Here is a 27,149-nt window from a genome sequence, read left to right on the forward strand (position 1 = left end):
GTGGTATACATATACACAACTGAATATTACTCAGCCATAACAATGATGAGATCTTGCCATTTGCACCAACATGCATGGACCTAGAGAACATTATGCTAAGTGAAATAAATCAGAGAAGGACAAATACCATATGATTTTACTTACATGTATAATTTAAAACAAGCAAGCAAACAGGCAAAAGGAAACAGATGCATAAATATAGGGAACAAATTGATGGCTTCCAAAGTGGACCAGCATGGTGCGGGCGGGGGGGGGGGGGGGGGGAGGGGAATGTGAAAGGGATTAAGAGGTACAAACTTCCAGTTGTAAAATAAGTCACTTAGATGAAAAGTGCAGCATAGGGAATATAGTTAATCATATTGTAATAATGTTGTATGGTGACAGATGGTAACTACACTTCTTGTGGTCAGCACTGCATAATGTATAGAACTGTTGAATCACTATGTTGTGCACATAATATAATGCACATAATATTGTATGTTGACTAATATAATATTGTATAATGACTATATTTCAATAATAAACATTTTTTATTAATTTTTTTTAATGTTTATTTTTTAGGGAGAGAGACAGAGTGTGAGCAGGGGAGGGGCAGAGAGAGAGGGAGACACAGAATCCGAAGCAGGCTCCAGGCTCTGAACTGTCAGCACACAGCTCGACATGGGGCTCGAACCCACAAACCGTGAGATCATAACCTAAGCTGAAGCTGGAGGCTCAACCGACTGAGCCACCCAGACGCCCCTAACATTTTTTAAAATAGATAAAAAACATTATTTACAGATATTGATAAATTACTTCCCAGAAAGGTTCTACCAATTTACAGAGTACAGGTTATCAGAGTTGCTATATCAATATGTCATAACACTTATCAAATATTAGTTTTCACATAAGTAAAACTGGGATAACATTTCTTTTCCACAAAATTATTGTGGAAGTACAAGAAGAATTATATATGCATATATAAACTATTATATACATTAAACTATTATACATATATAATAGTTTACCTGAGGCAACATTGGCATCAAACATTCAACAAATAGCTACTACTACTTTCAATGTGTTATTTAGAATCTATATATTTATTAGGAATAGACTCCAGAGTTAAATGTAAGTCAGCTATCAAAGAGTTTAGGAAGCCCCATTTTATGGAATACTCTTTATGTTGTTTATCCCTAATACTTGTGAGAGTTTATTATTTGTCAGGCTCCAAGTTAAATGTTTTATATACAATATTATCACACACAGGTATAATACATGTATTATTACACTCATTTACAGGATCACAATATTCTCAATATTCTCAGAATAAAGAACCAGAATTCAAATTAAGAAACATGTGACTCCAAAATCCACACCCTTTCAACAAAATCACATTTCATTTAGAAAAGGGAGGGAAAAATAGAAACAAAAATCATAGATTTATTTTTTTTTTTTAGTTTATTTATTTATTCTGAGAGAGAGAGAGTGAGCGAGCCAGAGAGGGAGAGAGAGAATCCCAAGCAGGCTCTGTGCAGTCGGCGCAGAGCCCGATCCAGGGCTTGTTCTCGTGAACAGTGAGATCATGACCTGAGCCAAAACCAAGAGTCGGACACAACCGATTGAGCCATCCAGTTGCCCCCAAAATCCATAGATTTAAATGAAAATTCTAATGAGCCAATATACTACATTTTTTTCTGACAAGGCTCTAAACTAGTAGAATGAGGAAGGAAGTTATGTTCCCAGCAAGGCAAATAAAGTTTTATTTTGCCCTCAACTGTTTTACATCATCAAGAATACTGAGTGTCTAATTCTTTATTTTTATCACATTTTTAGGTGTATTTACTCCCTCAAATATGTGTTAGAAAAATTAACTCTTCTGAAGCTTGACACAACATTTGAGGGACTTAAATCCTACTATAGCTTCACACTATTTCTGTTTTGTCTGTACCTTCCTTCCCTCTTTTCCCCAGCAAACATTTATCATTAATGTGGACACTCCCAATATTACAGTTAATGGCTTCCTTGACCTTCACGTTGGCAAAGTATTTTATCTCTGAATAGAGTAGGGAAGAATCTTAGTAACTTAAAAACAATGAACCAAAAGTAAAAGAGTACATGATCAAAGTTGTAAATCTGGAACACAGAAAGGAGTAACGAAGAGTGACAGTGCTAGCAATGTATAGTGTAAATGATTCTGAGCTTCTGGACCGTTTAAAGCAGAAGGAAACACGAAACATTAAAGACTGCCCAATTATCATTAAGAAAAGGAATATAATTTTATCAAGAAAGTTAATCCTAGTTCTGAATTCTAACATAACTTAAGTGTATAGGTTTTTAACCATCTTGAACAATAGGACTACCTCTTTCATTAATTTAAAAAACCAAGTAGCAGTAGTCAGTTTTGGCCATTACTTTTAGGAACTTTTTTTTTTTAATTTTTGTAAATGTTTATTTAGTTTTGAAAGAGAGAGAAAGAGTGCAAATGGGGAAGGTGCAGACAGAGAGGGAGACATGGAATCCAAAGCAGGCTCCTGGCTGCAAGCTGTCAGGACAGAGCCTGACACGGAGCTTGAACTCATGAATTGTGAGATCATGACCTGAGCTGAAATGGGATGCTTAACTAACTGAGCCACAGAGGTGCCCCTTACCAAGATTTGTTAAAAGTCCAGGATGTAGTATCAACTCCTAATTCAATAAAAATTATTGTATATAAGTCAAGAGTAATACACTTTAGATTTGACTGATAGGCATAAATCCTCAAGAATCAAAATAAATAAATAATCAGAATGTCCATTTTCTAACCATTTTAAAATACCACCAGTCTCACCTGAAATTGTGATAGAAGCTGTATAGTGTACAAACCAAATTTGGGCTTATTAAATCTATTTTATTCTGTTAATTGAACTGGACATTATCTAAATAGGCCTGAAGTGGTAAAAGTTATGACCCCCAAGAAAGTGTTTTAGAAGGTTTTAATTTTTACTTTACTCAGATGAAGGTCCTTTATAAACATTGTCTTAGATATTAACAAATAGTATTTGAAGGAAAGGCCAAGATTTTTCTCTAAAGAAGAGTTAAGGGTTGTTATAAATATGTGAAAAAGAATCCAAGCAGTAACATAACCTTCTAAACTATAAAGTTATAGACCAGATGACTGTGGCCTAGAACATTATAAAGACATAACAGAGTGTCTTTTTCTAGGATTAAAAATGATCCCTGAACTGCTAAACAAATTTAAAAAACTAGAAAACCTAGAAATCATACAGTGTTTACTGTCAGACCACAATGGAATTAAACTAGAAATCAGTAACACAAAGTTAATTGGAAAATACCCAAATATGTACACACTAAGCAACATATTTCTTAAAAATGTATAGCCAAGGAATAAATCTGAAGAAAAATTTTGAAATAGTTTGAACTAAATAAAAACAAAACGCAATTTATCAAAATTTGTGTGATGCAGCAAAAGCATTGCTTAAAAGGAAATTTATAGTACTGAGTGTGTATATTAGAAAATAAGAAAGATCTAACATCAATAATGTAGGTTTAAATCTTAGAAAACTGGAAGGAGAGAAAATTAAAACTAAGCAGAAGAAGGGAAATAATAAGAATTAGAGCAGAAATCAATGAAATTGAAAACAGAAATCATAGAAAAAAATCAATGAAACTAAAATCTGGTTCTTTCAAAAGAGCAATAACACTTGATAAGCCTGAAGCCAGGCAAACTAAGAAAAAAAGATAGAGGACACAAATTACTAATATCAGAAATGAAAGCAGTGATGTAACTAGATCTCATGGATATTGAAAGAAAATAAAGGAATACTATGAAAAACTCTATTTTCAAGAATTAGGTAACCTAGATGAAATAGAACAATTTCTTGAAAGACATAACCTGCCAAAATGCATACAAGAAGAAACATATCATCTAAATATGTTGACATCTATTAAGGAAATGGAATTAATAATTAATTACTTTCCAAAACAGAAAGCACAAGGCCCCCATGGGTTCCCCAGTGAATAATTCTACAAACATTTAAGTAAGAAATTATACTAAATTTCTACAATCTCTTTCAGAGGATAGAAACAGATGGATACTCCTAACTCATTCTATGAGATAGCATTACTGTAAGACCCTCAATAAGTTAAAATGGGGGGAGGGGATGGGATCTTCCTTGACTTGGTAAAGAATGTTTACAAAAACCTACAGCTAACACAAAAGTTTATGGTGAGAAAAGAAAGCTCTCCCACTAGGATCAGGTACAAGGCAAGGATAATCCATCTCAACATTCTTTTTCAATGTTGTACTGGAAGTTCTTGAAAATGCATTGATGATGATGGTGATGAAGAAGAAGAAGAAGAAGAAGAAGAAGAAGAAGAAGAAGAAGAAGAAGAAGAAGAAGAAGAAGAAGAAGAAGAAGAAGAGGAGGAGGAGGAAGAAGAAGAAAAAGAAGAAGAAGTAAAAAACATACAGATTTGGAAGGAATAAATAAATTTGCTCTTGTTTTCAGATGACATGATTGTACATGTGAAAATCTAAAAGAATTAACAAAAATACTCCTGGAAATATTAAGCAATTATAGAACAGTTGCAAGACACAATGTGAATCCCCAATCCTCAATTCTTTTCCTATATGCCAGTTTATAAGGAGAGGCAAAGACCCAGCAGAGCCAAAACAATATTGAAAAACAAAAAAAAGCAACAGACATGAACACACTCAACATCAAGATATACTAGAAAGCTATATTATTCAAGACAGTATAGCACTGGCAAAAGAATAGACATATAGAAAACTGGAACAAAAAAGAGTCCACAAATAGTCAGCTACTCTTCCACAAAAAAGCAAAGACAACACAATGGAGCAAAGACAATCTCTTCAATAAATGGTGCTAGAACAAGTGGACATCAACATGCAAAAAGAAACAAAGCTAGATACACTTTACACCTTTCATAAAAATTAACTCACAATGGATCATAAACCTAAAGGTATAACAAAAAAAAAAACACTAGAAAATAACAAAAAATCTTAGATGTTCTTGGGTATGACAATGACTTATTTTTACTTGTTTTTTAATTTTTATTTTTTTAATTTACATCCAAGTTAGTTAGCATATAGTGCAACAGTGATTTCAAGAGTAGATTCTTTACCCATTTAGCCCATCCCCCCTCCGACAACCCCTCCAGTAACCCTGTTTGTTCTCCATATTTAAGAGTCTCTTAGGTTTCGTCCCCCTCCCTGTTTTTATATTATTTTTGCTTCCCTTCCCTTGTGTTCACCTGTTTTGTCTCTTAAAGTCCTCATATGAGTGAGGTATATGATTTTTGTCTTTCTCTGACTGACTAATTTCACTTAGCATAATACCCTCCAGTTCCATCCATGTAGTTGCAAATGGCAAGATTTCATTCTTTTTGATTGCCCAGCAATACTCCATTATATATATATATACCACTTCTTCTTTATCCATTCATCCATCGATAGACATTCGGGCTCTTTCCATACTTAGGCTATTGTTGATAGTGCTGCCATAAACATGGGGGTGCATGTGTCCCTTCGAAACAGCACACCTGTATCCCTTGGATAAATGCCTAGTAGTGCAATTGCTGGGTCACAGGGTAGTTCTGTTTTTAGTTTTTTGAGGAACCTCCATACTGTTTTCCAGAGTAGCTGCACCAGCTTGCATTCCCACCAACAGTGCAAAAGAGATCCTTGTTCTCTGCATCCTCGCCAACATCTGTTGTTCCCTGAGTTGTTAATGGTAGCCATTCTGACAGGTGCAAGGTGGTATCTCATTGTGGTTTTGATTTGTATTTCCCTGATGATGAGTGATGTTGAGCATTTTTCATGTGTTGGTTGGCCATCTGGATGTCTTCTTTGGGGAAGTGTCTATTCATGTCTTTTGCCCATTTCTCCACTGGATTATTTGTTTTTGGGGTGTTGAGTTTGATAAGTTCTTTATAGACTTGGGATACTAACCCTTTATCTGATATGTCATTTGTAAATATCTTCTCCCATTCCATCGGTTGCCTTTTATTTCTTTGTGTTGTCTGATGGCTGAGGCTAAGACTTCCAATACTATGCTGAAAAACAGTGGCGAGAGTGAATATCCCTGTCTTGTTCCAGACCTCAGGGGGAAAACTCTCAGTTTTGCCCCATTGAGGATGATATCAGCATGGGATCTTTGATATATGGCTTTTATGATCTCCAGGTATGATCCTTCTATCCCAACTTTCTTGAGGGTTTTTATCAAGGAAGGATGCTGTATTTTGTCAAATGCTTTCTCTGCATCTATAGAGAGGATCTTATGGTTCTTGTCCTTTCTTTTACTGATGTGATGAATCACATTGATTGTTTTGCAGATATTGAACCAGCCCTGCATCCCAGGTAGAAGTCCCACTTGGTCGTGGTGAATAATTTTTTTAATGTATTGTTGGATCCAGTTGGCTAATATCTTGTTGAGGATTTTTGCATCCACAGTCATCAGGGAAATTGGTCTATAGTTCTCATTTTCAGCGGGGTCTCTGGTTTTGGAATCAAGGTAATGCTGGCTTCACAGAAAGAGTTTGGAAGGTTTCCTTCCATTTCTATCTTTTGGAACAGCTGCAAGAGAATAGGTGTTAACTCTTCCTTAAACGTTTGGTAGAATTTCCCTGGAAAGCCATCTGGCCATGGACTCTTGTTTTTTGGCAGATTTTTTTATTACAATTTCGGTTTCTTTACTGGTCATGGGTCTCTTCAAATTTTCTATTTCTTCCTGTTTCAGTTTTGGTAGTGTATTTGTTTCTAGGAATTTGTCCATTTCTTCCAGATTGCCCATTTCATTGGCGTATAATTTCTCATAGTATTCTCTTATTATTGTTTTTAATCTCTGCTGTGTTGGTGGTGATCTCTCCTCTCTCCTTCTTGATTTTATTTATTTGGGTCCCTTCCTTTTTCTTTTTGATCAAACTGGCCAGTGGCTTATCAATTTTGTAATTCTTTCAAAGAACCAGCTTCTGGTTTCACTGGTCTACTGTTTTTTTCGTTTCAACAGCATTAATTTCTGTTCTAATCTTCGTTATTTCCTGTCTTCTGTTAGTTTTGGGTTTTATTTGCTGTTCTTTTTCCAGCTCTTTAAGGTGTAAGATTAGGTTGTGTATCTGAGATCTTTCTTCCTTCCTTAGGAAGGCCTGGATTGCTAAATACATTCCTCTTATGACTGCTTTTGCTGCATCTGAGGCTTTGGGCTGTGGTGTTATCATTTTCATTGGCTTCCATGTACTTTTTAATTTCCTCTTTAACTTGCTGGTTAGCCCATTCATTCTTTAGTAGGATGTTCTTCAGTCTCCAAGTATTTGTTACCTTTCCAACTTTTTTTTTCTTGTGGTGGATTTTGAGTTTGATAGCTTTGTGGTCTGAAAATATGCATGGTACGATCTCGATCTTTTTATACTTGCTAAGGGGTGATTTGTGTCCCAGTATGTGGTCTATTCTGGAGAACGTTCCATGTGCACTGGAGAAGAATACATATTCTGCTGCTTTAGGATGAAATGTTCTGAATATACATGTTAAGTCCATCTGGTCCAGTGTGACAATGACTTTTTAGATACAACACCAAAGGATGATCCATGAAAGAAATAATTGATAAGTTGGGTTTCATTAAAACTAAAGCCTTTAGCTCTGTGAAAGCCAAGGTCAAAAGAATGAGAAGTCACAAACTGGGAGCAAATATTTGCAGAAGACAAATCTGATAAAGATCTGTTATCCAAAATATACAAAATACTCTGGAAACTCAACAGTAAGAAAACAACCCAATAAAAGAAGCATCAAAGATGTTGGGGTGCCTGGCTGGTTCTGTTGGTAGAACATGGGACACTTGATCTTGGGACTGTTAATTCGAGGCCCATATTGGATGTAGAGATTACTTAAAAGAGGAGGTCAAAGACCTTAACATGCAACTCACCAAAGAAGATATACAATGGCAAGTAAGTATATACTTCATATGTCATCACAGAAATGTAAATTAAAGCAACAATGAAATATCACTACACAGCTATTACAATGGCCAAAATCCTGATTATTGACAACGTCAACTATTGGCAAGGCTTTGGAATAACAGGAACTCCCATGCATTGCTGGTAGGAATGAAAAATGGTACAGCCACTTTGTAAGACAGTTTGGCAGTTTTTTACAAAACTAAACATATACTGGGGTGCCTAGGTGGTTCAGTCAGTTAAGCATCTGACTCTTGATTTTGGCTCAGGTTATGATCTCACAGTTCATGAGACTGAGCCTTCTGTTGGGTTATGTGCTGACAGTGCAGGTCCTGCTTGGATTCCCTCTCTTTCTCTCTCTCTCTCTCTCTGTCCCTCCCCCACTCACACCCTCTCTCCCTCTCAAAATAAACATTTTTTTAAAAACACACAAAAAAGTAAATATATACTAATTATAATATCCAGCAATTATGTTCCTTATTTCATACTCAAAGTAGTTGAAAACTTATTTCCACATAAAAACCTGCACATGGATGTTTCTAGTAGCTTTCTTTAGAACTGCCAAGACTTGGAAGCAACCAAGATGCTCTTCAATAGATGAATGCTTAAATAAATTGTGGTATATCCAGATATAGAATACTATTCAGTGCTAAAAAGAAATGAGCTATCAAGCCAAGAAAAGACATGAAGGAACCTTGAATGCATATGAATAAGTGAAAGAATCCAATATGAAAAGGCTATATATACTGTAGGATTCCAACTATATGGTATTTTGGAAAAGGCAAAACTATGGAATAAAAGATCAGTGGTTGCCATGGTTGCCATCAGTGGGAGAAAGGCTGTATAGGGACAGCACCGAAAGGGCTTGAGGTATATGGGAAATCTCTGTACTTTCTCCCAATTTTGCTGTGACCCTAATGGTTCTCTAAAATATAAAGGATAAAAGGTGATCCCTAATATTGTCATTGTGAAATTTTGAGCCTGAATGAATTTTCTTTGGTTGGAGTATATGCCTACCTAGTGTCTGACTAGTTTATACCAAACCCAGCATCAGAAAACCTTGTGTACAAATTCTACACAGCTACCTAAAAGCAATGTTACTTTGGGCAAACCACTTCACCCCAAAATGTACATACTGGTAACAACTTCACAGTATTGTGACCACGAATTAATTAACATGTATAAAGAGTCTAGCCTATAATAGATCTGCAGAAAACTCTATTTCCTTTTTTCTTTTCTACTAAGTTTCCACTTAGTTCTAGTACTAGGATTTTTACCTGGAACCAGAGGATCCTGATATTCTACTTTTCCAGCAAAACTCCAGTATGTTCAAGCAAAAAACCCTCTACATTCCTGCAGCTTGCACAAAATCCTTCTATTTAAATGTTGAGAAGTACTTAATATCTGATAAAAGCTTTCGAGATTTTCCTTGTTACAATATATTACATTCTTCAGACAACACTGAATGATTTTCTGTTCATTCCATCAATACCATAATTGAATACATATTACCCTTTTATTGATTTATCCCCCATCACTGTGGATAATTTTATCCTGCGACTTGGCTAATCACGTCTTTTCTGAATAGGTCAGTCACTGGCATTGAAGGTATGAAAAAATTGGGACAAGTCATCTGTAATAGCTGGAAAACTTCAGAACCTGACAAATATCTTGATTGTTCAGGGTGGTTTCTAGTGTAAAACTTATTAGGAATTGTACAGGTGCATCAATTTGAGGAAACATAATTCAGAAATTCCACCTCTAAGGTTTCAAAAGGTTATTTCTCAGAGTTAGGTCAGAGGTGGTAATGCTATAATTTCTACAAGACCTGAATTAAGGACTAATGTTAGGCCAAGATCAACAAATACATAAAGTTACCTGCAAGAAAAATATGATGCCAAGACTCAGAAAACTTTATAGATATTTATTACTTAGTCAACGAAAGACAGTGGAGGTCATTAGAAAGGCAGAAACTACAAACTTGAATTATTCCCAACCTGATTTATCTAAGGACTATCTAGAAATGCATTTTTAATTCGTTACCATTCTGACACAGATACACATGTGTATATCACAGAAATTTAGTGCCCTATATATTCAGCTCAGAGATCAGTAGAAGTGTCTAGCAATGTGGAATTATTTCCTAACTTGAGTAATATCTTTCTGTTGCTTCTTTCTGGTTGTGTCTCAGCTACTATAGGGTAGGGAAAGGACTTGATTAACAATGCCTCAATGCTTTCAATTTCACTTGCATCAAACAAGGGGGACACTTACACTTTGCCTTAGGTTGGCAAAGCAAGTACAGAAGAGTTACCTCAAATTTGCATTTAACCTATAAATTGCATTTTATGGCATCAGGAAAACTTAGAAAAAAATAATTTAATGTAACATCCTTCTTAATAATTGAATGACTCAGGCTAGTGAAGCCATATAGCTGAACTATTAAAGGTAGGTCGTGACAGCTCTAAGATAAATATGTGAACAAAGGTTTCCTGTCCAGTGAAAAAATTAAAACACATTGTTAAGTAGCCAAATCAGTGGTTTATGTATTCATTGATATCCTCAATGAAAAAAATTAATTATTGGTCATAGACAAATGCATATTAATGAAAAATGTTTTAAAATTATAAACGACATCCACAGTGTTATATATGCTAAACTATATGGAAAATAACATGATTTATATTTTTAAAACAACTTTGAGGTTAATTTTTACTATACGTGATTTCTATCATATTAACTTTGGCACATATATGGTATGAAAAAACCCACTGAACAACCCATGATAAGAGACATGCGTACAATAAACCAACTCTGTTGAACAGGTGGATTCAATGGAGGAACAAAATCTCAGTTTCTCAGTAAAGAAACATTTACTGGAAGACAATCTAAGTATCCTAAATTTAGAAAGCACATGAGAAAGTCTTCACTGAATAAAGTGCTAGTGAAAGGCTTGAACACAGAATACAGATTCTATATTTTACAGATAACTATATGATAATAAGTCTTTGATAAGTAAATGCCAAAGATGGGAGAAGTGTGTGTGTGAGGTGTGATGGACAAAAGTAGCCTGTTAAAGTGGTCCCTTACAGGGGCACCTGGGTGGGTCAGTCAGTTAAGCGACCAACTTCAGCTGCGGTGATAATCTCACAGTTCGTGGGTTTGAGCACCACATCAGGCTCTGTGCTGACAGCTCAGAGCCTGGAACCTACTTCTGATTCTGTGTCTTCCTCTCTCTCTGCCCCTCCCCCACTCACACTCTGCATGTGTCTCTCCCTCTCACTCTCAAAGATAGAGGAGGAGCCACGATGGCGGAACAGCATGGAAGTTTTTTGTGTGTCTTGCGTCTATGAAATACAGCCAGACCAACACTAAACCATCCTACACACCTAGAAAACTGATTGGAGGATTAGCACAACAATCTGCACAACCTGAACCACAGAATTCAGCAGGTATGTGGCATGGGGAGGTGAACTTGGGGAGAGAGGAGCCGGCAGCAGGCAGAGAACCACGTTTGCAGGCAGAGAGAGGACGGAGACTGGGGCAGGGGAGAATACGGGAAAAGTACCTCTCCCCAAAAGCAGCTGGAGAGAAGGTGGAAAATTGGAAACAGCCACAGGGACTAAACTAAAACTGGAGAAAGGAGAAAGGAGAGGGTTTAAATTCCATTAAGACTGTAAACAAGGGGATTGCAAAGGCTGCAACTCCACATCTCCATACCTGGTGGTGCTCTGGTGGAAGGGCGAATCCCCAGGAACAGAGTGGGGTCTGGGAGGTTCTCAGCCCACATGGGGAAAAGTGGTTCCAATGCTGGAAGGACATTTGGTGGAGACTGTTGAAGCCACCTGGTCCCAGCAGACCCCAGAAAATGGCCACATTTGCTCGTGCTGGAACAAGGTCATTAAGTGTGAAGCCTGGTGCCAGATGTGTGTTGTGATTTTCCATAATCCCTGAAAAGCAGCTGCTACACTATCTCATGAACTTTTTCTGGGGCAGGCTGGCACCTGGCCAGTCTTGGGGCACTCGCAGCAGCAGGGTCCAGCAGGCATTCCTGGGTGCAGCTGGCATTGAGCCACTGCTCAGTGAGACCCTCCCGCAGAGGGGCAGAACGGGTCAAAGCTGCAGTCCTTCAGAAGTAAGGGATGGGGAAAACAGCCACATCTGAGACAAAACTCGGGAGAGAGGTACTGCCTGGGCTTGGTCATGAACAGTGAAGAAGCGGGGAGTGGACGAAAGCTGAAGACAGAGGAAGGGTGCACGATTGCTGATAGGAGAGAACAGAGTTCCCATACTAGAGACTGGGTAGCTGGGTGACGCCATTTTCACTGCTCCCACGCATACGCACCTACGAGTGCCCCAACAATCCACCCCAGTAGGCTAGCTGCGCCATCTAGTGAAGAACAGAGCCGTTACACTGAGCCCTGCCCAACTGGGCCAACCTTACTCTTCAAGAACACAAGGCTCACCGCCTACTTACTTTATGGACTATAAAGTGCTACATAATCTGACTTCTAGGGGAAAACGAAGTAATTTCACCCCTATTTCAATCTATTAGCAGGTCTATCTATTCAATTTTCTTTTTTTTTTCTTTTTTCTCTCTTTACACTATTCTTCTTCTTGAATACAGAAAGAGAAAAAATTCATTTTTATTTTCAATTTTTATTAAAAATATTTTTCTTTAATTTTTTTACTATATTTTTTCCTTTTGTGTAATTTTTTTCAAATTGTATCTTACTTCCATCATTCGATTTTAGTCTACTTCAGTGTATTCTCACCTTTTCAAATTTTCAAATGATTTCCTTGTTTTTTTTTCTTTTTTCTTTTTTGTTTCTTGTCTTTACTTGAATGAAGTGAAAAACTTCATTTTTCCCTTCAATTTCTATTAAAAATATTTTTCTTTAATTTTTAATATACTTTTTGCTTTTATGTAAATTTTTTCAAATTCTATTTTACTTCCATCATTTTATTTTAGTCTCCTACAGTGTATTCACTTTTTCAAATTTTCAAACGATTTCTTTTTTTCTTTTTTCTCTTTTTTGTTTCTTTTTCTTGAATAAAGAGAAAATAATTCATTTTTATTTTTAATTTTTATTAAAAATATTTTCTTTAATATTTTTTCTCCTATATTCCTTACTTTTGTGTAAATTTTTTTCAAATTCTATTTTGCTCCCATCATCTCATTTTAGTCTACTTCAGTGTATTCATTTTTTCAAATTCTCAAACGATTTCCTTTTTTCCCCTGTTTTTTTCTCTAATCTTTCAAACCACATTCAATACCCAGACCAAAACACACCTAAGATCTAGCATCATTTATTAGATTTTGTGTGTGTGTGTTTAATTTTTTAATTTTAATATTTTTTTAATTTTAATTATTTTTTATCTTAACTTTTCTACCTCATTAATTTCTTTTCTCCCTTCAAAATGACAAAATGAAGGAATTCACCCCAAAAGAAAGAGCACAAATAAACAACAGCCAGGGATTTAACCAACACAGATACAAGCAAGATGTCTGAACCAGAATTTAGAGTCACGATAATAAGAATACTAGCTGGAGCTGAAAATAGATTAGAATCCCTTTCTGCAGAGATAAAAGCAGAAAAAAGATTGAAATTAAAAATGCTATAACTGAGCTTCAATCATGGATGGATGGAGCAGCAGCAAGGATGGATGAGGCAGAACAGAATCAGCAATATAGAGGACAAACTTATAGAGAATAATGAAGCAGAAAAAAGAGGGACATTAAGACAAAAGAGCACAATTTAAGAATTAGAGAAATCAGTGACTCATTAAAAAGGAACAACATCAGAATCACAGGGGTCACAGAAGAGGAAAAGAGAGAAATAGGGGTAGGAGGGTTATGTGAGTAAATCATAGCAGAAAATTGTCCTAACCTGGGGAAAGACACAGACATCAAAATCCAGGAAGCACAGAGGACCCCCATTAGATTCAACAAAAACTGACCATCAACAAGGCATATCATAGTCAAATTCACAAAATACTCAGTCAAGGAGAGAATCATGAAAGCAGCAAGGGAAAAAAAGTCCCTAACCTACAAGGGAAGACTGATCAGGGTAGGAGCAGACCTATCCACAGAAATATGGCAGGCAAGAAAGGAGTGGCAGGATATATTCAATGTGCTAAATCAGAAAAATAAGCAGCCAAGGATTCTCTATCCAGCAAGACTGTCATTCAAAATAGAAGGAGAGATAAAAAGTTTCCCAAACAAAAATTAAAGGAGTTTGTGACCACTAAACCAGCCCTGCAAGAAATTTTAAGGGGGACTCTCTGAGGGGAGAAAAGGTGAATATGTATATATGTATGTAAGTGTATGTATATATAAATATATATATAGAGAGAGAAATAAATAAATAAATAAATAAATAAATAAATAAATAACTACCAAAAGCAACAAAGATTAGAAAGGACCAGAGAACACCTCCAGAAACTCCAACTCTACAAGCATGATAATGGCAATAAATTCATATCTTTCAGTACTCACTCTAAATGTCAATGGACTCAATGCTCCAATCAAAAGACATAGGGTAACAGAATGGATAAGAAAACAAGACCCATCTATATGCTGTCTACAAAAACCCACTTTAGATCTAAAGACACCTTCAGATTGAAAATAAGGGGATGGAGAACCATCTATCATACTAATGGTCAACAAAAGAAAGCTGGAGTAGCCATACTCATATCAGACAATGTAGGCTTTACAATAAAAACTGTATCAAGAGATGCAGAAGGGCATTATATCATAATGAAGGGTCTATCCACCAAGAAGACCTAATTGTAAACATTTATGTGCCAAAGGTGGGAGCACCCAAATATATCAATCAATTAATCACAAACATAAAGAAACTCATCTAGTGTAATACCATAATAGTAGGAGACTTCAACACCACACTCACAGCACTGGACAGATCATCTAATCAAAAAATCAACAAGGAAACAATGGCTTTGAATGACACACTGGACCAGATGGACTTAACACATATATTCAGAACATTTCATCCTAAAGCAGCAGAATATACATTCTTCTCCAGTGCACATAGAACATTCTCCAGAATAGACCATATACTGGGACACAAATCAGCCCTAAGTAAGTACAAAAAGATTGAGATCAAACCGTGCATATTTTCAGACCACAAAGCTATGAAACTGAAAATCAACCACAAGAAAAATTTTGGAAAGGTACAAAATACTTGCAGACTAAAGAACATCCTACTAAAGAATTACTGGGCTAATCAAGAAGTTAAAGAGGAAATTAAAAAGTTTATGGAAGTCAATGAGAATGATAGCACCACAACCGAAAACCTCTGGGACACAGCAAAGGCAGTCATAAGAGGAATGTATTTAGCAATCCAGGCCTTCCTAAAGAAGGAAGAAAGATCTCAGATACACAACCTAATCTTACACCTTAAAGAGCTGGAGAAAGAACAGCAAATAAAACCCAAAACTAGCAGGGGTGCCTGGGTGGCTCAGTCGGTTAAGCAGCCGACTTCGGCTCAGGTCATGATCTCACGGTCCGTGAGTTCGAGCCCCGCGTTGGGCTCTGTGCTGACAGCTCAGAGTCTAGGGCCTGTTTCAGATTCTGTGTGTCTCTCTCTCTGACCATCCCCTGTTCATTCTCTGTCTCTCCCTGTCTCAAAAATAAATAAAAACATTTTAAAAATTTAAAAAAAAACCCAAAACTAGCAAAAGACAGGAAATAACGAAGATTAGAGCAGAAATTAGTGCTGTTGAAACCAAAAAAACAGTATATCAGTGAAACCAGAAGCTGGTTCCTTGAAAGAATTACAAAATTGATAAGCCACTGGCCAGTTTGATCAAAAAGAAATAGGAAGGGTCCCAAATAAATAAAATCAAGAAGGAGAGAGGAGAGATCACCACCAACACAGCAGAGATTAAAAACAATAATAAGCGAATATTATGAGCAATTATACGCCAATGAAATGGGCAATCTGGAAAAAATGGACAAATTCCTAGAAACAAATACACTACCAAAACTGAAACAGGAAGAAATAGAAAATTTGAAGAGACCCATGACCAGTAAAGAAACCGAAATTGTAATAAAAAAATCTGCCAAAAAACAAGAGTCCATGGCCAGATGGCTTTCCAGGGAAATTCTACCAAACGTTTAAGGAAGAGTTAACACCTATTCTCTTGCAGCTGTTCCAAAAGATAGAAATGGAAGGAAACCTTCCAAACTCTTTCTGTGAAGCCAGCATTACCTTGATTCCAAAACCAGAGACCCCGCTGAAAATGAGAACTATAGACCAATTTCCCTGATGACTGTGGATGCAAAAATCCTCAACAAGATATTAGCCAACTGGATCCAACAATACATTAAAAAAATTATTCACCACGACCAAGTGGGACTTCTACCTGGGATGCAGGGCTGGTTCAATATCTGCAAAACAATCAATGTGATTCATCACATCAGTAAAAGAAAGGACAAGAACCATAAGATCCTCTCTATAGATGCAGAGAAAGCATTTGACAAAATACAGCATCCTTCCTTGATAAAAACCCTCAAGAAAGTTGGGATAGAAGGATCATACCTGGAGATCATAAAAGCCATATATCAAAGATCCCATGCTGATATCATCCTCAATGGGGCAAAACTGAGAGTTTTCCCCCTGAGGTCTGGAACAAGACAGGGATATTCACTCTCGCCACTGTTTTTCAGCATAGTATTGGAAGTCTTAGCCTCAGCCATCAGACAACACAAAGAAATAAAAGGCAACCGATGGAATGGGAGAAGATATTTACAAATGACATATCAGATAAAGGGTTAGTATCCCAAGTCTATAAAGAACTTATCAAACTCAACACCCCAAAAACAAATAATCCAGTGGAGAAATGGGCAAAAGACATGAATAGACACTTCCCCAAAGAAGACATCCAGATGGCCAACCAACACATGAAAAATGCTCAACATCACTCATCATCAGGGAAATACAAATCAAAACCACAATGAGATACCACCTTGCACCTGTCAGAATGGCTACCATTAACAACTCAGGGAACAACAGATGTTGGCGAGGATGCAGAGAACAAGGATCTCTTTTGCACTGTTGGTGGGAATGCAAGCTGGTGCAGCTACTCTGGAAAACAGTATGGAGGTTCCTCAAAAAACTAAAAACAGAACTACCCTGTGACCCAGCAATTGCACTACTAGGCATTTATCCAAGGGATACAGGTGTGCTGTTTCGAAGGGACACATGCACCCCATGTTTATGGCAGCACTATCAACAATAGCTAAAGTATGGAAAGAGCTCAAATGTCCATCGATGGATGAATGGATAAAGAAGATGTGATATATATATGTGTGTGTGTGTGTATATATATATATATATATATATATATATATATATATATATAACGGAGTATTACTGGGCAATCAAAAAGAATGAAATCTTGCCATTTCCAACTACATGGATGGAACTGGAGGGTATTATGCTAAGTGAAATTAGTCAGTCAGAGAAAGACAAAAATCATATACCTCACTCATATGAGGACTTTAAGAGACAAAACAGGTGAACACAAGGAAGGGAAGCAAAAATAATATAAAAACAGGGAGGGGGACAAAACAGAAGAGACTCATAAATATGGAGAACAAACTAAGAGTTATGGGAGGGGTTGTAGGAGGGGGATGGACTAAACGGGTAAGCGGCACTAAGTATGTACTCCTGAAATCATTGTTGCTGTATATGCTAATTTGGATGTAAATTTTAAAAATAAAAAATAAAACAAGTTAATAAAAATAAACAAACAAACAAACATATTTCACTTAGCATAATACCCTCCAGTTCCATCCATGTTGCTGTAAGTGGCAGGATTTCTTTTTTTTTTTTTTTTAATTTTTTTTAATGTTTTTATTTATTTTTGAGACAGAGAGAGACAGAGCGTGAGTGGGGGAGGGGCAGAGAGAGAGGGAGACACAGAATCCAAAGCAGGCTCCAGGCTCCGAGCTGTCAGCACAGAGCTCAACACGGGGCTCAAACCCACAAACTATGAGATCATGACCTGAGCTGAAGTCGGACGCTCAACTGACTGAGCCACCCAGGCGCCCCCATAAGAGACTCTTAAATACAGAGACCAAACTGAGGGTTGAAGGTGGGGGGCAGAGAGGGGAAAATTGGTGAAGGGCACTTGGTGGGATGAGCACTAGGTGTTGTATGTAAGCGATGAATCACGGGAATCTAGCCCCCAAACCAACAGCACAGGGTATACACTGTATGTTAGCCAACTGGATAACAAATTAAATTAAAAAAAAATAAATAAATAGATAAGTAAACAAACAAACATAAAGTGGCCCCTTACATGTGGCAAAATGGAGTAGCCTTTGCCAGTGTCTATGCCAAATGGCATGGAGTGGCTATTTATCCTATTTCTCACTTAGGAATAGGTTTGAGGCCTATGAGCAGTTCTCTCCACAGCACTGTGGTCTACTAATTATGTGGTACTCAGGAATTCAGTAACTTGCAGGCCTCCCTTTTCTTATATTACGCAGGGTGCAAGGGCACTTCCCAGCATCCCTTCTTCCAACCATAGGCAAGAACTCTTATACAGTATATATACAGGATGAGTTTAAACCAAGCACCACTATTCTGGTGACCAAGGTAGTTTAAAGTCAGTAAGAGCAAAAGGCAGACGTAAGTGTTGGTTAGCTACACTGAGCCTCATTCCTCTTCTATTTATTCTGGGCCTCTGAAGACAAATGATTTTATTCAGATTTACCAGAAGGAGGAATTTGTTTTAAAAGACTAGTATAGTTTAAATTAAAATCAAATTATCATCAATAAATCAATAAAATTCAGGTTAATCACCTCCTCTTTTTTTTTACAACTTAGAAGAACACAAAGATACAAACCTTGAATTTTCTTCTCACTTCTGCTATTTTGTCCTCTAATTCCTCTGTTTTAAATTTGGTTAGGTGGAAAATAGCACCAAGGTGATAAGCTTGCCTGTAGAGTTGCTTAATAAATTCATCATTTTTTCCCCTTAGTTTCATCAAAGATTGGATTTCAGACTCAAACTCTGATTTTTTTCTTATACTATAAAAAACAAAGCAAAAGGATTGACAAGATTATTCCAAGAAGGTATATATTGAGGCAAATATATTTAATAGTAGTAAAAAAGGAACAAAGTCCTATTTTATGTTGCCTAAAGTATAAAATAACCAGATACTTAACTAAATCTTGAATATAAAATATATGACCCAAAATTCCATTTATTTTCCTGCTTTTCCTGTTGGCTGCTCTTAATTGTCAGGCTGTGCTCAATCTCAGAAGGATAAGTGTATCATAAGAAAGGCAGGTACCTCAAATGCTCAGTTTTCAGAACATTCATCCCTTCCTTCTAAAACAATCCATTCTTTCTAATCTTATATAAATTATTATTAATAATAATCAAGTATGAGAAAAATCCAGTCCATGAAAAAGAGAAACAAAAGAAAACCAAAAACTAAAAGCATTCAAAAAGAAAACCCCCAGCTAAGGAAAAGAGTCAATAGAAGAAAAGAGTGAAGACATTAATATCATTTTAATATTGGATACCAACTTTTTCAGATACACACACTGAGGCATACAATGTAAAAAGCATACATTCACAAATGAGGTAACCAAGAAACTAGCCAAAGGTATTCCACCAAGATGTGCTACCTGGGCAAGGTCCACTGCGTCACAGCAGGGGTTTTTGAGTTGTACTTGTTTGTGAAAGCACCAACTTACTATTGAAGTCTATAGGTTTATAGAAAGGTACGAACTACGATTGGGAAGAAAAGACAAGAGACTGAGAACCAGTAGGAAAAGAAGAAATTTTTTTTTTAAATGAAATAAATAAAAATAGAAACACAACATACAAAAAGCAGTTCTAAAAGGGAAGTTGATAATAACAAATGCCTCCATTAAGAAAAAGGAAAGATTTCAAACCACATAACTTTACATCTCAAAGACCTAGAAAAATAAGAACAAACTAAGCCCAAAGTTACGAGAAGAGAAGCAATAACAACAATCAGAACTGAAACAATTGTATTAAACCAAAAACTATAGAAGAGATCAACAACAAAAAAGCATGGTTTTTAAAACATATGTAAACAAAGCTGACAAAACTTTACACGAAAAAAAAGAAAGAGAAAACTCACATAAATAAAATCAGAAATAAAAAGGGCCACATTACAACTGACAACTTAGAAATACAAACTACTAGGAATAATTATATGCCAACAAATTGGATACCCTAAAAGAAATACATTCCTAGAAACACACAATCTACCAAGACTGAATCATGAAAAATTAGACAATCTGAAAAGGCCAATAATGAATAGGAAAACTGAACCAGTAATCAAAAACTCCTAATTAAAAAAACACTCAACCTGATAGCTTTATTGATGAATTCTACCAAACATTTAAAGAATAATTAATGCCAATTGTTCTCAAACTCTTCTAAAAAACTGAAGAGGATGGAAAGCTTCCAAACTCAATTTAAGAGGCCAGTATTACCTTGATACCAAAGCCAGATGAAGACATTACAAGAAAAGAAAATTATAGACCAATATCCCTGATCAATATAGATGCAATAAAATATAGATCTTCAACAAAATTCTACCAATCTGAATTCAACAACAAATTACGTTCAAATACATAAATCAATAAATGTGATACACCACTTTAGTAGAATCAAGGATAAAAATGTGATAATCTCAATAGATGCAGAAAAAGTATTTGACAAAATTCAACATCAATTCATGATCAAAACTCTCAAAAATTGTATATACAGGGAGTGTACTTTAACATAATAAAGGCCATGTATGAATAACAAGTCCACAGTTAACATCATACTCTATAAAAAGCTGAAGATTTTTCTTCTAACATGAGGAAAAAGCCAAAGGTGCCCACTCTTAACCATATCTATTCAACATAGTACTAGAAGTCTCAGAGTATTTAGGCAAGAAAAAGAAGTAAAAGGTATCCAAATCAGAAAGGAATAGCTAAAATTTTCTGGTTGCAGATGACATGATCTTATATAGAAAGAACCTTAGGGGCGCCTGGGTGGCTCAGTTGGTTGAGCGGCCGGCTTCGGCTCAGGTCATGATCTCGTGGTCCGTGAGTTCAAGCTCCGCATCGGGCTCTGTGCTGACAGCTCAGAGCCTGGAGCCTGTTTCAGATTCTGTGTCTCCCTCTCTCTGCCCCTCCCCCATTCATGCTCTGTCTCTCTCTGTCTCAAAAATAAATAAACGTTAAAATTAAAAAAAAAAAAAGAACCTTAAAACCTCCATCAAAAAAAAAAAAACTATTAGAACTAATACATAAATTCAGTAAAGCTGCAGAAAACAAAATCAATATACAAAAACCTGCTGCCTTTCTATATACTAACAATGAACTATATGAAAAAATTAAAACAATCTCATTAACAATAGCATCAAAAATAATAAAATATGTAGGAATAAATTTAATCAAGGATGTGAAAGAAAGATCTATACACTGACACTAAACATAAAACATTGATGAAAGAGATTCAGGAAGTCAGGAAGACAAAGCTATGAAAGGATATCCTGTGTTCATGGATTGGTATAATTAATAATGTTAAAATGTCTATGCTGCCCAAAGCAATCTAGAGATTCAATGCAACCTCTATGAAAATTCCAGAGGCATTTTTCACAGAGACAGAAAAAAAAATCCTAATATTTGTATAGAGCCACAAAATACCCCCAAAATCCAAAGCAATCTTGAGAAAAGAAGAACAAAGCTGGAGGTATCACCCTTCCTTATTTCAAATAGTATTACAAACTATAGTAATCAAAGCAGTATGGTACTGGCATGACAAACAGACACACAAACCAGTAGAACACAATGAAGAACCCAGAAAAAAAAAAAAAAACAACTTTGACAAGGATGCCAACAACACACAATGGAGAAAGAATCATCTCTTCAGTAAATGGTGCTGGGAAAACTGGATAGCTACATGCAAAAGAATGAAACTGGACCCTTATCTTACACCGCTGACAAAAATTAAATTGAAAAGGATTAAGGAATTAAATGCAAAAGCTAAAATAAAACTCCCAGAAGAAACACAGCGAAAAGTCTCCTTGACATTTGTCTTGGCAATTATTTTTTGCCTTTGACACCAAAAGCACAGGAAACAAAGTAAAAAAACAACAAGTGGGATAACATCGAATTAAAAACCTACTGCACAGAAAAAAAATCAACAAATTGAAAAGGCAACCTACTTAATGAAAGAAAATATATTTCAAACCGTATGTGGTAATACATTAATATCCCAAATATATAAGGAAATTATATAGCTCAGTAGGTAAAATCTAAAATACTCAACTAAAGAATGGGCAAAGGACCTGAATAGATATTTTTCCCAAAGACATAAAAATGGCAACTACGTGCAAAAGATGCTCAACATCACTATCTCCAAGGAAATGCAATTCAAAAACGTAATGAGATACCACCTCCCATCAGTTAGGATGGCTTTTATCAAAAAGACAGAAAATGCTCCAAGGATGTGGAGAAAGGGAACTCTTGTATACTGTTGGTGGGAATGTAAAATGGTATACCCATTATGGGTCACAGTCTAGGGGTTCTTCAAAAAATTGAAAACAAAACTGCCATATGATCCAACATTCACTTCTACATATATAGCTGAAGAAACAAAATCACAATATCAATTTCTTGAAGAGATATCTGCACTCCTATGTTCATTGCAGCATGATTCATAATAGCCAGTATATGGAAACAAACTATCAATGGATAAATAAAGAAAATTCCACGTATATACGGGATACTATTCAGTTACAAGGAACAATGAATGAATCCCGTCATTTGCAACAAGATGGATGGACTTACAGGACAGTTATGTCCAGTGATATAAGCCAGACAGAGAAAGATAAATGCTATGGAATCTCACTTACATGTGGAATCTGAAATAATTAACAACAAAAATGAATTCAGAAAAACAGTGGAATGATGTTTAACAAGGGCTGAGTGGTATTGGAAATGGGAAGGACAGTGGTCAAGGTGTAAGCCTTCAGTTGTAAGATAAATAATCTCTGAGGACCTACTGTATAATATGGCAACTACAGTTAATAATATTGTGTTGCTTACTTGAAATGTGCTAAGTGTATAGACCTTAATTGTATTCACCACAAGAGAATAACACAGTAATGACAGAAAATGATTGATGGGTGGTAATTATACCACAAAGTGCATGTATATCAAATCATCACATTTTACACCTCAAATATATAGAATTATGTCAAACATGTTTCAATAAAGCTGAAAATTTTTTTTAAAAATAGAGAGGAAGGGGAGCCTGGGTGGCTGGGTCAGTTGAGCGTCTGACTTCAGCTTGTGTCATGATCCCACAGTTGTGAGTTTGAGCCCCGCATCAGGCTCTTTGCTGTCAGTGCAGAGCCTGCTTCAAATCCTCCGTCCCTCTCTCTCTCTTCCTCTACCCTATTCATGCACGCTCTCTCAAAAATAAATAAACAAAAAAATAGAAAGGAAGTATATATAACAAAATTATATCTGAAAAATTTCCAGTACTAAAAGCCAACATGGGTCACTAAAATGAAAAGTCTTACATAATGTTAAACTAGATATATTAAACGCAGAGAAGTACACACACCCCCAGACATGGAATTGTAAAGTTTCAGTACTCTGAAATGGGAAGAGAAAATTCATAAGTTTTCCAAGAGAAAAAACAGATTACCTACATGAAATGATACCCAAATGCCATCAGATATTATTATCAAGCAAAACTCAATAAATGGTTGATAAATTTAGAGATCTAATGTATGAGATGATGACTACGTAAATTATGGTATCAAACACTTGGAGTTTGATAAAAGAGCAGATTTCAGGTGCTCTCATTACACACACACACACACACACACACACACACACACGTTAACTATGTGAGAAGATGGTGTGCTAATTAGCTTGACTCTAGTAATCATTTCACTATGTATATCAAATCATCATGAGGTAAACTTTAAGTACATATAATTTTTAAAAAACTAAATAAAACATGAAAGTACCTTTAAATTAACTTTAAAATATGACTTTAGATCTAGAATAGGGTACTTTGAGAAATTTCTTATTTGAATGGATTGAATAGAAAACAGAATGTGAGTTTATGGGAACAGGAATGTTCACTTTAATTAAGATTTACTATAAAGAACAAAAGGGTAGAGCTGGGATTTAGAGCTCTATTTTCTCTTGAGTTTGCTTCTTTCCTAAGATGAGCAATATTATGTAATGTTCGTATGCTATTAGAGAGAAGTAATAATAGTTCACAAGAAAGAGGAAATAACTGTAGCTACAAAGCCTGAGTGTGTAAAAGCAAATGGCATCCTCCTGGAAAGTGTGTGGGTGATGGGAACTCCACTGTAAGAGCTGCTTCCATTATTAGATTTAATACAGGAGAATATAGAGTATGTAAAGACAGATGCAAATAGGCTGGCAAGAAAAAGAGGTTAATTCTCATTTGACTGCATCTGTATTCTCTATTATGTTTTGAAAAGATTATTAGTGTTAAAATGAGAATAAGGAGGGCACTGCTGATAAACTCTGGGTGTTGTAGTTAGTGATGAATCATTAGACACTACTCCTGAAACCAATATTACACTGTATGTTAACTAACTAGAATTTAAATAAAAACTTGAAAGAATGAATAAATAAATAAACAAATAAATAAAATGAGGGTGATGTGGGTATTAGGAGTGAAGAGTGAGAGAAGATGTGAAATAGGGGTCAGGAAAACTGGACAATCTAAAAATTTTTTGGTAGTGCTGAATGTCACTTGAGATTCATAGTCACATACTTTAAGTGCTACTCGGCAGCAAATTTATTGCAGTGCTAATGAAGCTTAAATATGAGGGCCTCTAACTGACCCCAACCCCTTGTGAAGTCCTTTGAGTGTCTAACGGCATTTCACATGGTTGTACATTTTTGAATAAAGTTTGTGAAAATAATATATTCTAACCAAAATTTATTTTCTTTTTCTAATATAATTTACCCTTTGTCAAGTGGCACTGAATTGGTTGTGGGAATTCGGTATTCATAAGCTTATATTTTTTTCATAAAGAGATCTCATTCTATAACATTTAGGGCCCACCAAAACAGGATCCACCCATGGTGAGATTAATTAATCTCAGCTGTGTCTTACTGTAGCCACATGCAGCTGTTTGGATCCTGCTTCAGTTCAATGATAGAGCTTTTCAAGTCACAGAAATAAAATTTGAAGGTGATTTAAATGAAGGGTTATTTTTAGTCAGATATAACTAGGTTCTGTGAGAAGAGAAGGAAGGACAAGAAGGTAGGATATACACATCTAGTAGGGATAACAGACTGATCATCTTAAAGTGTCAAATAATGGAGTGAGGGTACTCGTAGAGTAAGTAAGCTGGAAAGAGAGGTGTCAGCTGTGAGAGAGGAGATTCTTAAAACTGAAACCAGGAGGTGACTCTGTTATTGGAAATGAGAAGATGTAGGGGTAAAATTGTAAGAGAAGGTGGTTGATATGATATGGAAGAAAAGACTGTTGGGAATACGGAGGTCTAAAAATTGAGAATCCAAGTTCTTACACATACTGAACACAGACAAATTTGGGTTTTGATTGCCTCTGAAAAGAGAGAGAGAGAGAGAGAGAGAGAGAGAGAGAGAACAGAAATGGGAAGAGTAATTTATTTGTGAAATTTTAATTTCTTACAAATAGGTCTAAAGTAGGCTAAAACATTGGTAATTAATTTTGAATGGTGCATACAGCTTTTTATCTTTCAATAGCTGAAAAAGTAAAAGCAAAATAGTTTAAGAATATTCATTGGAAAGCATGCTGTTAAATGCTGAAAAAAATCATATTCTATACTCCTGCAAAGTAACTCAAATTAATAGGCTGGTAAGATATAGCTAAGCGAGTATGAAAGACACAGTACCCTGTGGATTCATTCTAAGTATTCCAGGCTATTTAACAACTTCAATAATATTCTAATTGCTATCTCCACAAATAAATCACTACCCTGTTAACTCTTGATAAACACATTCTATAAAATATACCAGTAAATCTTTATGGTGTTCAATAGCTTTTTTGCTCATTTCCCTCGATTATCAACCCCATCTTTGGATCAGTGCAGTTACAATGGCACTGTCTTGCTTGAGGAACAGTAGAGCATTAGGAGTAGATATTCTGAATATTTTACAGAGCTTGGATGTAAGAAAATAGCTATACAGAAATTCATACCACACAGTTAACTTCAAGCAAACTAAATACAAATTAATCAATTTCAAATCATCTTAAACAAGTTCATTTTCTTTGATTTACGTTGCTGAAGCCTGCCTATCACATGAATAAGTAATCAAGTGAAGTTGTTTGCTCAAGTCAAATGTCCCATATGTAAAAGGTTTTTTACATTTCTGAAGGATGCTGGCTCATTTGAAAGACAAAATTACTAATTACACACTGTACTACAAGGTAAACAATATGCATCATTATCACCAAAAGCTCTTGCAAATATTTGTATGCACAGAGTCATGAACAAAGTCTGTTAACAAATATGGCATCTACCTTTCAGTGTTGCCATTTTTAAAATGAACCATATACGAGCAATAGATCATATATTGAATTAATTATGTAACTTATTCAAATAGTGTAACAGTTGGAAATGACATCAAATAGTGAGATGGTATTCTAAAGGAATCTTAGAATATATGTATCAGTCCAAATTTGGAAATTTTTGATGACGATATTCAAAAGATGTATGAGTGTCAGTGATTTGCTTTAAAAGTTTTTATTATTATTTTTAGACTTAAGGAAAAAAGAAGCTGGGATTAAGGGAAAAGTGATTTGGGTAATGGAAGAGTAAAAAAGAAAAAAATAAAAGACTAAAAACAGAGCTCTTTGGAGAAAGCAGTGGGTATACCCAAATACAGATGGAGAATTAAATAAAGTAATAAACTTTTGACATATTTTCTAAGTTGTAAATGTAATGTCCATAGTCTGCTGTAACATCCCAGATACAGGAATCAAGACTTACCAATGAAGGTAAACAGGCAGTATTTCTGAGAAAGCACAAATTTTGGATTCAGACAGACCTACATTCAAATCCTGATTGTCCTTAATGTAATTGGGGGGTGGTGCTTTCATACACTACTTACTTATATGTAAAATTTGCTTAATCATACCTA

The 27,149-nt window shown here is 35.7% G+C and overlaps 1 protein-coding gene across 6 annotated transcripts in view; it reads right to left on the minus strand.

The window, feature by feature from the left end:
- CCDC178 (coiled-coil domain containing 178) overlaps positions 1–27,149 on the minus strand; it is a 421,184-nt gene that overhangs the window by 266,141 nt on the left and 127,894 nt on the right. For all 6 annotated transcript variants that reach the window (XM_053206558.1, XM_053206557.1, XM_053206555.1 and 3 more), the window contains one exon: positions 18,830–19,013. In XM_053206558.1, coding sequence (XP_053062533.1) covers positions 18,830–19,013 — 184 coding nt within the window. The remainder of the gene's footprint in view (positions 1–18,829; positions 19,014–27,149) is intronic.

This window comes from Acinonyx jubatus, chromosome D3 (assembly GCF_027475565.1).
Source record: "Acinonyx jubatus isolate Ajub_Pintada_27869175 chromosome D3, VMU_Ajub_asm_v1.0, whole genome shotgun sequence".
In the NCBI taxonomy this organism is placed as follows: Eukaryota; Metazoa; Chordata; class Mammalia; order Carnivora; family Felidae; genus Acinonyx; species Acinonyx jubatus.